A 13,957-nucleotide genomic window follows, 5' to 3' on the forward strand; every position below is an offset into this window, starting at 1 on the left:
ATTGAAATCGCAGAACATAAACCCTTTCACGATCGCTATCAAAAGTTCAATTTTTTATTATTTTACACTTTTTCTATAAAATAATTTGTTAAAATAAATTCAGAATAATGTTCCTAAATCTATAGATAACATTAACATTAACATTACCCTTTACGATTAACCCTTTTACGATCGCTATCAAAGTTAAAAATTGGAATATTCTGTAATTTTTATAAAATAAAAGCAATCTTATATATTTATTAGCAGTTTTTGATAAAACAAATTTATATTATTATTTCTGAGTCCGTAAGAAATATTTCGTAAAAATTTCAATGGATCCCGAAAACGTTAACCCTATGACGATCATCGTTTTATGTTCTCTTTTGGAATATTAAAGAAATTTTAAACTTTTCTCTAGATATTAACAAAATAGTTTCAGGGTGTTATTACTGAATACATAAGAAATATTTTCTATAGATTTTAGCTAAATCGGAAAACATTAACCCTTTCAAGATCGCCGAAAAAGGTAAACATTTGTAATGTTTTGGCGTTTACCTATAAAATAAAAAAGAATTTGAAATATATAAAGACAGCTTTTAATAGAGTTTAGCTATTATTACTGAAACCAAAGTTTTCAGTGAAATCGGGGATCATTAACCCTTAAACGATCGCTGACAAAACTAAAGTTTTGAAATATTTCTCTTTTGGAATATTTAAGAAATTTAAAATTTTTCTATTGATATTGACAAAATAGTTCCAGGCTATTATTACTGAATCCATAAGTAATATTTTCTATAGCTTTCAGTGAAAATAGAACACATTAACCCTTTCAAGATTACATGAAAAAAGTCAACATTTTTAATATTTTGGAGAACTTCAGGTATTTCTAGACATTTTTTGAAAGAGTTCAGCTATTATTACTGAAAACAAAGTTTTCAGTGTAATCTGGGATCGTTAACCCTTGCACGATCGCTGAAAAAACTTAAGTTTTGCAATAATTTTTTTTAGAATATTTACGAAATTTATTAACCCTTTCAAGATCGTTGAAAAAGTCAATATTTTTAATATTTTGGAGAATTCCAGGTATTTCTAGACAGTTTTTGAGAGAGTTCAGTTATTATTACTGAAACCCAAGTTTTCAGTGAAATCGGGGATTGTTAACCCTTGCACGATCGCTGACAAAACTTAAATTTTGCAACATTTTTGAATTTTTTTATAAAATACAACAACTAATTGCAATTTTCTGAGCGTTTCTTATTTTGCTTTTCTATCTTTGGACTTACGCACTGAAAAAAGAAACAGAAACACAACCAAAACTAAGATCAACGATTTACAACTATTAAACATAGCTCCACAATCTATAGTGCGTGTGCAACAACACAAGCATCTGTAAGTAGTAGTAACCCCCACCTGTAGACCAGTTTAGATAGACTAGAGGTTTCTTTCATATTTTTTTCAAAAGATAACTGTGTGTTCCAAACGCTACTTTAAAAGCTGCCAAGCCATAGATACAGCAACATTTTAAACATTTAATGTTTCTATTTGTTGTGTTTTTTTCCAAATAGATTAAACTTATACACATTTTTCATTTTTTTATTTAATTTTTCAATTCATTTTCACTTGCCTGGCAATATAAATAACATATTTGTTTTTTTCTCTCTTCTAAATTTATTTAGTTTTCAAAGTAGATCGATCAGTTAATATAAAATCTTAGTCATATACTTGTTATTTAGCAAAACCGTTTTTCTTAAGATTTTAATCGTTTGTTTTTTTTTTTTTCTAGTAAAAACATGAATAATTCCCATAATTTATTTCTCCAGTTCAAATGAATATCAAAGAATTAAACCACATTTACAGATGAATGATGATGATGTTAATGGCGGCGGCGGCGTTGTAACGGTGGAAGTGGTGGTGGCAGGAAAAAAAATAAGGGAGATGCGTGGTATTCCGAAAAACCACAAAAACAAAATATCATAAAAGTTTAGTTTAAATTCTATGAGAAAATTATTATTGTTTTTACATAAGTGTAAAAATATGGTGTAAAATTTATTGTTTTGTTAGAAAATAATAAATTGTAATAATAAACTAAACCACAAACATTAGATCAAATAATATAAAATATCGTCGTCTTAATCGTGTGAATTTTTTATTATTTATCAAAACTTTGGTTATAAGAAATGTAACCAGACTAAATGTAAATCCCCTTTGAAGGCTGGAAAAACTAAATTTTGTCATCTTTAAGACTTTTCTATAAAATGAAGAAAATTTTGTTAAAATAAATTCTGATTATTATTACTGAGACCATAAAAAATATTTATTGAAAATTTCACCCATATAGGAAAACATTAAGCCTTTCACGATCGCTGTTAAAAGTAATTTTTTACAAAATTTTGAATATTGTATTACTAAACAGATTTTGATAAAAAGTAATAATACTATTACTGAATCCATTGGAAATATAACCTATAAATTTTAGTGAAATTGCAAAGCTTTAAACCTTTCACGATCGCTGTCAAAAGTAAAAATTTTATAAAATTTATATTAGCTCCATGAAATAATTGAAATTTAATGTTTTAATATAAGTTTTTAATAAAAATTAATTTATATAAATATTTCTTAAACCCTTAGAAATATTTAATAAAAATTCCACTGGATTCGAAAAACGTTAACCCTTACACGATCGCTGTTAAGTGAGCTTTTTAAATATTTTGAAAATCTTATATTTTTCTGTTGATTTTGGCAAAACAACTTCAGTTTATTATTATTAAATACATAGGAAATATTTTCTATAAATTTAAGTGAAATCACAAAATGTTATACTTGGCACGATCGCTGTTAATAGTAAAATTTTGAAATATTTTGAAATTTTTATAGAATAAAAGGAATATTTTGTATTGAAAGTAGGATTTTAAATAAACAATATTATATTCATAAGGAGACTTTACTAAAGATTTAGCGGAAATCATTTCACGATCACTGTTTGCAATCCATCTTTTTAAATATTTTACAAATTTTCTATTTTGTTTTTTCTAAATCCATAAGAAATATTTACTAACGATTTCACGATCGCTGTTTACAGTCGAATATTTTTCACAACTTTAACCCTTGCACGATCGCTGTTAAGTGCCCTTCTTGAAAATTTTGAAAAGTTTCAATTTTTTATTGATTTTGTTCAGAATATTATTACTAAATCCATGGGAAATATTTTATGTAAATTTCAGTGAAATCGCAAAATGTTAACCCTTTCACGATCGCTGTTAAAAGTAAAATTTTGAAATATTTAAGATTTTTTTATAAAATAGAGAAAATTTTTATATTGAAAGTAAGATTTTTAATACAGAATATTATATTTATAGAAAAAGTGAATTACAGATTTAGCGGAATTTATTACACGATCACTGTATGCAGTTTTCTTTTGAAAATATTTTAAAAATTTTCTATTTTATCAATTAATTTTGACAAAACATCTTTAGAATATTATTATTGAAACATAAAAAATACTTTCTGAGGATTTCAGTGAAATCACAAAATGTTAACCCTTTCACGATCGCTCTTAAAAATAAAATTTTTAAATATTTAAGATTTTTATAAAATAAAGGGATTTTTTACATTAAAAGTAAAATTTTTAATGCAGAATATTATATTTATAAAAAAAATTTATTATAGATTTAGCGGAATTCATTACACGATCACTGTTTGTAGTCCTTTTTTGAAAATATTTTCAAAAATTTATATTTTCTTATTAATTTTGACAAAACAACTTCAGAATATTATTAATAAATCCATATGTATTCTTTTCTGTGGCTTTCAGTGAAATCGCAAAATGTTAACTCTTTCACGATCACTGTTAAAAGTAAAATATTTAGGAATATTTCGGACTTTTTTTTAAATAAAATAAATATTTTGTTTTCAAAGTTAGTCTTTAACAAAACAAGTTTAGAATATTATTACTAACTTCATAAGAAATATATTCCAAAGATTTCACTGAAATAATTTCACGATCGCTGTTCCCAGTCCTCTTTTAAAATATTTAAAAAATTTCTTTAAAATCTCTTTTTAATTTACTACAAATTATTCTCTCTCATATGTTATTTTTCCCCAAAGTGGCCATTTGTTCTAATTGTTTACATTAGCTTAATAGAGATGCCACAGCTTTGAGATTAAGTAATTAGTGTGACTAATTTAGTGCTTTTTATGTCTAAGCTATTAAAGCAAATATTTAATAACTAAAATATTAACAAAAAGTTAAATATTTTTGCAAATAATTTCAGATTTTCAAGATGAATCATCTCTTTAAATCTTAAAAGTTTAGAGGATCTTTTATAAACTGCAATACAACAACAAAAAACTGTATTTTATTATTAAGAAGAAGAAGACGAAGAAAAAGAAAACACAAGACTAATAATGTCTTGGATGAAAAGAAATTCAAGTCTTACATGTGAAGTTGTCATTCTACCTACTGTAGACTACCAGCAACAACAACAACTGCATTGCACTAATGGTCGTAAAGCCAAGAAAGAATATTATCGAACTTGTTTATTTTCTTCTTCTTCTGTTATAGTAGGCTAATTGAAATTCCACATACATAAACTACTACTCGTAGTATCGACTTAAAACAAAGATTTTTACTGATGTTTAGTTTTTTTTTCAGATACTTCGATACTTTTTTACTCTTTTTTGTGATATGTAATCTTTTTTTGTACATGTTTACTGTTGTTTATTTCGTTTAAAAACTTTCCTGATGATTATGATACATTTGTTGCGATAACTTTAAGCCAATGTTTTCTGTTTTTTGGTTTTCTTAGGGGGAGTTTTTATCAGATCCTCGCAACAAAATGTTTTAAAATTAAAGATTTCTTTTTTGTTAGAAATTAACTATAGTTTTATGTATGCAAAGTTGTTTTTTCGGTAATTTTATTTACTATTTCGTTTTTTTCTATTATCTACTTTTGAAAAAGTAACTTTAAATAAGGTTTAAAAGTTTAACTTGCTGTTAACTTTATAGTGATTTGAGTTTATGATATATGGCTGATGTTAGCTATTATTTTAAACTTTATAAGGGTTTTTTTTCTAAAACCATCATTAACCTAAATCTGCAACATGTTAAGCAGGATAACAAAGTTTAATTGCTATTAGATTTTAAGACAAAGTAATAAGCAATAGTTTTTTATTTAATTTGATTTCTTATACAGATATTAAATATTAATTTAACCTTTAAATATACGAGATTAGCTCCAAAATGAACTGTATTTTGTTTAAGAACCTTTTTACTTAAGAAATATTTACTAAAATTTTCAATGAATTTTGAAATCGGAGATTGTTAACCTTATCACGATCACTGTCTAAAGTCCACTTTTGAAATATTTTGAAAATTAAAAATTTTTCTTATGATTTTACAAAACATTTTCAGAATGTTATTACTAATTCCATAAGCAAAAATTTCTATAGATTTCATTAAAATCGGGCAACGATAACCCCTTCACGATCGCTGTTAAAAGTCCACTTTTGGAATATTTTGAAAATTTTCAATTTTTCTTTCGATTTTGACGAAACAGATTCAAAATATTAACAAGATCGTTTAATAAATATTTTCTATAGATTTAAGTAAAATCAGGAAACGCTAACCCATTCTGGATCGCTGTCAAATGTCGGCTTTTGGAATATTTTGAAAATTTTCAATTTTTCTTTAGATTTTAAAAAAGACTTATTCAAAATCTTGTTACTAATTCAATAAGCAAGATTTTCTATAGATTTCAGTAATATCGGAAAACGTTAAGCCCTTTACGATCGCTGTTAAATGCCCACTTTTGAAACCTTATTGATTTTGACAAAACATTGACCCATTCACGATCGCTGACTTTTGAAAAATTTCTATTTTTTTTTTTTTTTGGATTTTTTCAAAACATTTTAAAAATGTTGTTACCAATTCCATAAGCAAAATTTTCTATAGATTTCAGTAAAATCGGGAAACGTTAATCCCTTCGCGATCGCTGTCAAATGCCCATTTTTGAAATCTTTTGAAAATTTTCTATTTTTCTTTAGATTTTCACAAAACATTTTCAAAATGTTATTACTTATTCCATAAGACGTATTTTCTATAAATTTCAGCGAAATCGGAAAATGCTAACCCTTTCAAATGCCTACTTTTCAAGTATTTTGATCGATGTCAAATGGCCACTTGAAATTTTTTGAAAATTTTCTATATTTCTTTTGATTTTGACAAAACATTTCCAAAATGTTATTACTGATTCCATAAGAAATATCTTCTACAGATTTTAGTAAAATCGGGAAACGCTAACCCTTTTACGATCGCTGTCAAAAGTCATAATTTGAAATATTTCAACCTTTATATATAAAATAAAGAGAATATTATTCTGAAACCAAAAATTTTACTGAGCTCGTAGAATGTTAACCCTTTCGCGATCGCTACCATTTTATAATATTTAATAAAACTGCAACTAGACCGCTATCGGTCTGGTGGGAATCGAGCCATCACCTCCGGCTGACAATTAATTACACTGTGTGACAGATAAAAATTACACAACATGTAACTAAAGGCGATCTAGATAACTCCCGATTTTCGGAGTTTGTTTTGTATTTAAGCAAGTTTTTAAAGAAATCCTAAATTGTATTCTGTGGAATCTAAGCGAATTACTTAAATCATCATATCGACTTTAATATGTCATATGATTATGTTATTATAGTTTTAAATATATACCTTCCCCAACTCAAAAAAAGGCCATCAATCATAATTTATGGCTTGGCGGTATTTCAGCAAAAGAATTTTAGACTCAAGGTAGCAATTTTCTTTAAATAATTACTGTCATTTCAAAAATGTAACTCTCTAAATTATCTCTATAAAAATAACTTTTGTTTACAACTTTTTAACATTTTAACTTCTTTTCTTCTCAAAAAAAAAAATACAAAAGAAATTTACAAATTAATGTTGGCGGGTCTTTTGTTTCTTAAAAAAAAAACATTTAGCAAATCTATAAATTTTATTGTTTTCTAGTCAATACAAGTTAAATGTTTTGTTTAAATTAATGATCCACTTAAAGTTATGGGGTATTATGAATGAAACTAAATAATTTACATAATAATTTAAAAAATTAAAATGTTTTTAGAGAAAATGAAAGAAAAGAAAGAAAAAAACAAGTTTAAACATGTTTAAACACTTTTAGTTTACAGTTTAAATTTTTTAAATTTTCTAGTATTGAAATATAAGAGTAGGTGTTTTAAAAGAAAGTTTTTGAAGGTTTTAAAAAGCTAAAGGTTTTCTAAACAAACGGTTTATTTAATCAGTGGAAAAACAACAGTGGAATGAACAAACAAATTTAAAGTTTAAATTCTTTAATTAACTTGTCGCTGCTGCATTATTATCTCAAAACAGTTTGATGTGACTTTGATTAGCAATTTTTGTTAACAGTTAAAGGTAATCCTTTTCTTTTTTTTTCCAGCAGTTAAGTTCATTTTAATGTTATTTTACAGAAACAATAACATTAAGCAACTTTTCTTAATGCTTAGCAAAAGAGTTAAAAGAGCGAGAGTAAAAAAAAAAACAAAGCGGAAATGGCAAAGCATCAGCGTCATCATGATCATGATGTTCAGCAATATAGACTAAAACCATGGTTGTCATTATCAAAAGCCTGAGTTAACGATTTAATATTAAATCTGTTAGGTTCTCAACTCAACACAAACACATACATACACATAAAAAGTAAAATAAACAAACTTCCCGATACTTACAACTGATAGTTACAGATACTCTAAACAACAATTAGTGTGTTAAACTGACGCTACACTTTTGTTATTGTATTCTCTTATTCTTCGTTCTTCTATTTTGTTGTTATTATTTTTTTTCTCAAAATGATAATGCACCTTTACAACATTTTCCAAATAGTTTTTCTATTTGTTTCTGCTTCTTTAGAAAAAATGTTTTGTGTAAAAAAAAATGGGAAAAATAATCCTAAATTATCAACTATTTAAACGTTTTACACACAGTTGTTTGCTTTTCTTAGTATTCTATATAATTCTCTATACATTTTCTAACATTTACCTGACTATTTTTTCTAATATTTGTACTGTGTAGAACGCAAATAAACCTGTAACTAAATAGAATTTTCAGGTGCACATGCGCAACATCTGCCTATTTGGCTGTTAGGAAATTAGACGAAAAAAAAACAACAAAAATGTGTGCATTAATGTGAAAAATTTTAATGCGAAGAAAAGCAATTATGTGTGTATGCAAAAAATATAATATTTCTAATAGACACTATAGTGTAGAAGAAAATAATTAGAAGCCAGAGAATTTTCGGATTTTTTTTTTTGGCAATGTGAAAGATAAGTAATGCTAACATGGATATATTCTCAGAAGATTTTAGACTTACATTCAAACTATTTCCATTTATCACTTAGATTGTATTTGTTTATCCCGTTGTGTTATCTTTCAAAAGCGTTTTTTCGTTACAATATTCTGTTGACGTCACTGGTAACTGTCAAAAGAATGTTGCATGCAAATATGTAACAGGAATTCCAACATACCGAATTTTGTCTGGTTTTGATTAGTTAAACTTTTTAAAAACAAAATTGTTTTGAGTTCTTAAAATACGTTTTAAAATAAATGCTGTTAGCATCATTGGTAACTGTCAAAAGTATAGTTCTGTTCTAGTTCTAGTTTTTTCTAGTTCTGTTCTAGTTCTGTTCTAGTTCTGTTCTAGTTCTGTTCTAGTTCTGTTCTAGTTCTGTTCTAGTTCTGTTCTAGTTCTGTTCTAGTTCTGTTCTAGTTCTGTTCTAGTTCTGTTCTAGTTCTGTTCTAGTTCTGTTCTAGTTCTGTTCTAGTTCTGTTCTAGATCTGTTCTAGTTTTATTCTAGTTCTGTTCTAGTTCTGTTCTAGTTCTGTTCTAGTTCTGTTCTAGTTCTGTTCTAGTTCTGTTCTAGTTCTGTTCTAGTTCTGTTCTAGTTCTGTTCTAGTTCTGTTCTAGTTCTGTTCTAGTTCTGTTCTAGTTCTGTTCTAGTTCTGTTCTAGTTCTGTTCTAGTTCTGTTCTAGTTCTGTTCTAGTTCTGTTCTAGTTCTGTTCTAGTTCTGTTCTAGTTCTGTTCTAGTTCTGTTCTAGTTCTGTTCTAGTTCTGTTCTAGTTCTGTTCTAGTTCTGTTCTAGTTCTGTTCTAGTTCTGTTCTAGTTCTGTTCTAGTTCTGTTCTAGTTCTGTTCTAGTTCTGTTCTAGTTCTGTTCTAGTTCTGTTCTAGTTCTGTTCTAGTTCTGTTCTAGTTCTGTTCTAGTTCTGTTCTAGTTCTGTTCTAGTTCTGTTCTAGTTCTGTTCTAGTTCTATTCTAGTTCTGTTCTAGTTCTGTTTTAGTTCTGTTCTAGTTCTGTTCTAGTTCTGTTCTAGTTCTGTTCTAGTTCTGTTCTAGTTCAGTTCTAGTTCTGTTCTAGTTCTGTTCTAGTTCTGTTCTAGTTCTGTTCTAGTTCTATTCTAGTTCTGTTCTAGTTCTGTTTTAGTTCTGTTCTAGTTCTGTTCTAGTTCTGTTCTAGTTCTGTTCAAGTTCTGTTCTAGTTCTGTTCTAGTTCTGTTCTAGTTCTGTTCTAGTTTTGTTCTAGTTCTGTTCTAGTTCTGTTCTAGTTCTGTTCTAGTTCTGTTCTAGTTCTGTTGTAGTTCTGTTGTAGTTCTGTTCTAGTTCTGTTCTAGTTCTGTTGTAGTTCTGTTCTAGTTCTGTTCTAGTTCTGTTCTAGTTCTGTTCTAGTTCTGTTCTAGTTCTGTTCTAGTTCTGTTCTAGTCCTGTTCTAGTTCTGTTCTAGTTCCAGTTCTTTTCTAGTTATAATCCGGTTCTCTTCTAAGTAGATCTTTTCTTGTTCTTTATAAACTTTTATTATGTTATAAAATTAAAACACCCTACATTTAAATTTAAAAGTAAGAATAGACACACATTTTCTTGATGTCATGTGACGCCTGCCTACAATATCTTTTAGCAGACAAGACAAATTTCAAAAATTTCCTCAATAATTTAACAATTATTTACGCCCTAGCTAACAGCTGTTGTTTTTATGACATTGAAGTAATTTTACACTATCTAATAGTTAGATAGATCAAATAGAAAATAAATTAAATCAACCCCTTGATAAAGAAAAAAACGTATGCTTTGAAAATTTTCTTTCAAAATTTCCTTAAGAAACCTTTAACCACCAACCCTGCTTTCATTTTAACGATTTCACTTATTTTTAAATACTTTTTCTTAAACCATCATTTCAAAATTATACTTTTAAGAAAAAGAAATCTCAAAGACGAAAAAAATTATATACAAATGTTTAATCACGTTTTATATTAATCATGTTTAAAAATTCAAGGCACACACAACGAGATCATTTACGTAAAAAGAGAAATAAAGGTACTTTTTTGTCAAAAAAAAGACAGCTGTCAAATAAAGCAATTTTGCTTAAAAATATTGCACAATTAATATTAAGAAAAAAAACATATCTGTCTAGGCACTTTTTAATATTACACTAAAAATAATTTATGAAAAAAAAAACATTTTAACTTACTTGCAATATGAGCCACCATTTGTTTTTGTTATACATGTACCACCATTTTTGCAGCCCACTGACAAGCACGATGAACCTGAAATGCAAAATAAATGAATAAATAAAAATTTTAATATAACAAAAAAAGAATTAATAAGATAACGAAACTACTTCAAAGAATTATGACAATTGTTGTTGTGACACAACAATTTCAAAAGAATATGTTTACTAGAGGAGACCAGGCACCCCTTAGTTATAAAAATGTATATTTATTTGTTAAAGTATTTCCGTAGTTATTAAACTGTGGAAAAAATGTTCATATTTAAAAGTTATTTTTAAAGAAATAGAAGTTTAAAATTACATATAACATATAACAGTTTTACTGCAGACATTTTATTTTTGGCGTTTTTTGCAAACCTGTTAATTGGCATCTCCGTTTTTTTTCCTACAGAGATGCCAGGCAGGTGTTTAGAAACATAAACTTAACTAGTGATGCCATTACTTTTTCTTCTAAGCAACAAAAGGATGCTTAAATGAATTGTTATTTTAACACTTAAATGCAAAGAAAATTACTACAAATTGAATAATTTTTAATAAATTAAAATATTAGAACAATTTTAACTTGTTAAATTACATTTTTAGTAAATACAACATCTGTTTCCTTTCTATTATTTATTATGTGTTTTTTGTATAATTTATTTAAAACAAAATCAATGTCTTAATAATTGTCTTAGGAAAACACTGTGTTAAAAATGAACAAATCTTATATGTTATAAAGTAAATTTTGTTTATCTATATCCATAACATTTACCTATAATTTTAAACAAAATTTCAAATAAATTAAAATATAATCATATAAATATTCATATAAAAATTATTTATTTTCAGCTCTCATAACTTACAAAACAATATTACTTTTTAATGCAATTGTAAGTTAAAATCACAAAACAAATACTGTAAAACAAAAATAGCGTGAGTAAGCATAGTTAGTTAAAAAAAACCCTAACAGCTCCCTTCCAACCTTCGCACCGAAAAAAGCCCTTCTTTTGTTGTCTTCGAAATTAAGTAGTGGAAAAATATTGTACTAGTTAACAAAATTTTTATTTGTAATTTGAGCAGGTCTTACGATATAATATTGCAATGTTTGCCAATTGCAACATTTAACAGAATAACAAACAGAATTAACGTTTCAATTTTGTGTAAAATATTTCGTTAAGTTTCATATTATTACATTTTGATGGTTAAGTTAGTTAGTTGGTATTATTATTATTTAAACAAGGTGTTCCAATATGTAACACCTTGTTGGATAGTTGTTTACAAATGGTGACAGCTGTCATTTTCTCTTTGCTCTTCGTTAGGATTGAGTTGATGAAAATCTCTTACGAATAAGTCCGTTGTTTATGAATGTATTTTACCAATTGTCATCACTGTTGCTCAAAAATAATATATTATTTAGACAGACATTTAATGTTCTTGTTCAGTTCTAGTTCAGTTCTAGTTCAGTTCTAGTTCAGTTCTAGTTCAGTTCTAGTTCAGTTCTAGTTCAGTTCTAGTTCAGTTCTAGTTCAGTTCTAGTTCAGTTCTAGTTCAGTTCTAGTTCAGTTCTAGTTCAGTTCTAGTTCAGTTCTAGTTCAGTTCTAGTCAGTTCTAGTTCAGTTCTAGTTCAGTTCTAGTTCAGTTCTAGTTCAGTTCTAGTTCAGTTCTAGTTCAGTTCTAGTTCAGTTCTAGTTCAGTTCTAGTTCAGTTCTAGTTCAGTTCTAGTTCAGTTCTAGTTCAGTTCTAGTTCAGTTCTAGTTCAGTTCTAGTTCAGTTCTAGTTCAGTTCTAGTTCAGTTCTAGTTCAGTTCTAGTTCAGTTCTAGTTCAGTTCTAGTTTAGTTCAGTTCTAGTTAGTTCTAGTTCAGTTCTAGTTCAGTTCTAGTTCAGTTCTAGTTCAGTTCTAGTTCAGTTCTAGTTCAGTTCTAGTTCAGTTCTAGTTCAGTTCTAGTTCAGTTCTAGTTCAGTTCTAGTTCAGTTCTAGTTCAGTTCTAGTTCAGTTCTAGTTCAGTTCTAGTTCAGTTCTAGTTCAGTTCTAGTTCAGTTCTAGTTCAGTTCTAGTTCAGTTCTAGTTCAGTTCTAGTTCAGTTCTAGTTCAGTTCTAGTTCAGTTCTAGTTCAGTTCTAGTTCAGTTCTAGTTCAGTTCTAGTTCAGTTCTAGTTCAGTTCTAGTTCAGTTCTAGTTCAGTTCTAGTTCAGTTCTAGTTCAGTTCTAGTTCAGTTCTAGTTCAGTTCTAGTTCAGTTCTAGTTCAGTTCTAGTTCAGTTCTAGTTCAGTTCTAGTTCAGTTCTAGTTCAGTTCTAGTTCAGTTCTAGTTCAGTTCTAGTTCAGTTCTAGTTCAGTTCTAGTTCAGTTCTAGTTCAGTTCTTGTTCAGTTCTAGTTCAGTTCTAGTTCAGTTCTAGTTCAGTTCTAGTTCAGTTCTAGTTCAGTTCTAGTTCAGTTCTAGTTCAGTTCTAGTTCAGTTCTAGTTCAGTTCTAGTTCAGTTCTAGTTCAGTTCTAGTTCAGTTCTAGTTCAGTTCTAGTTCAGTTCTAGTTTAGTTCTAGTTCAGTTCTAGTTCAGTTCTAGTTCAGTTCTAGTTCAGTTCTAGTTCAGTTCTAGTTCAGTTCTAGTTCAGTTCTAGTTCAGTTCTAGTTCAGTTCTTGTTCAGTTCTAGTTCAGTTCTTGTTCAGTTCTAGTTCAGTTCTAGTTCAGTTCTAGTTCAGTTCTAGTTCAGTTCTAGTTCAGTTCTAGTTCAGTTCTAGTTCAGTTCTAGTTCAGTTCTAGTTCAGTTCTAGTTCAGTTCTAGTTCAGTTCTAGTTCAGTTCTAGTTCAGTTCTAGTTCAGTTCTAGTTCAGTTCTAGTTCAGTTCTAGTTCAGTTCTAGTTCAGTTCTAGTTCAGTTCTAGTTCAGTTCTAGTTCAGTTCTAGTTCAGTTCTAGTTCAGTTCTAGTTCAGTTCTAGTTCAGTTCTAGTTCAGTTCTAGTTCAGTTCTAGTTCAGTTCTAGTTCAGTTCTAGTTCAGTTCTAGTTCAGTTCTAGTTCAGTTCTAGTTCAGTTCTAGTTCAGTTCTAGTTCAGTTCTAGTTCAGTTCTAGTTCAGTTCAGTTCAGTTCTAGTTCAGTTCTAGTTCAGTTCTAGTTCAGTTCTAGTTCAGTTCTAGTTCAGTTCTAGTTCAGTTCTAGTTCAGTTCTAGTTCAGTTCTAGTTCAGTTCTAGTTCAGTTCTAGTTCAGTTCTAGTTCAGTTCTAGTTCAGTTCTAGTTCAGTTCTAGTTCAGTTCTAGTTCAGTTCTAGTTCAGTTCTAGTTCAGTTCTAGTTCAGTTCTAGTTCAGTTCTAGTTCAGTTCTAGTTCAGTTCTAGTTCAGTTCTAGTGTAGTTCAGTTCTAGTTCAGTTCTAGTTCAGTTCTAGTTCAGTTCTAGTTCAGTTCTAGTTCAGTCCTAGTTCAGTTCTAG

At 28.1% G+C, this 13,957-nt stretch overlaps 1 protein-coding gene across 1 annotated transcript in view; it reads right to left on the reverse strand.

Annotated features, from left to right (window-relative positions):
* LOC119604598 (neurogenic locus Notch protein) overlaps positions 1–13,957 on the reverse strand; it is a 77,428-nt gene that overhangs the window by 37,905 nt on the left and 25,566 nt on the right. Inside the window, exon 2 of the mRNA XM_037957323.1 lies at positions 10,516–10,591. Coding sequence (XP_037813251.1) covers positions 10,516–10,591 — 76 coding nt within the window. The remainder of the gene's footprint in view (positions 1–10,515; positions 10,592–13,957) is intronic.

The sequence above is a fragment of the Lucilia sericata genome, unplaced genomic scaffold (genome assembly GCF_015586225.1).
Source record: "Lucilia sericata isolate MDLA Ls3-8-SP2 unplaced genomic scaffold, ASM1558622v1 Contig000407F_arrow, whole genome shotgun sequence".
NCBI classification, from domain to species: domain Eukaryota; kingdom Metazoa; phylum Arthropoda; class Insecta; order Diptera; family Calliphoridae; genus Lucilia; species Lucilia sericata.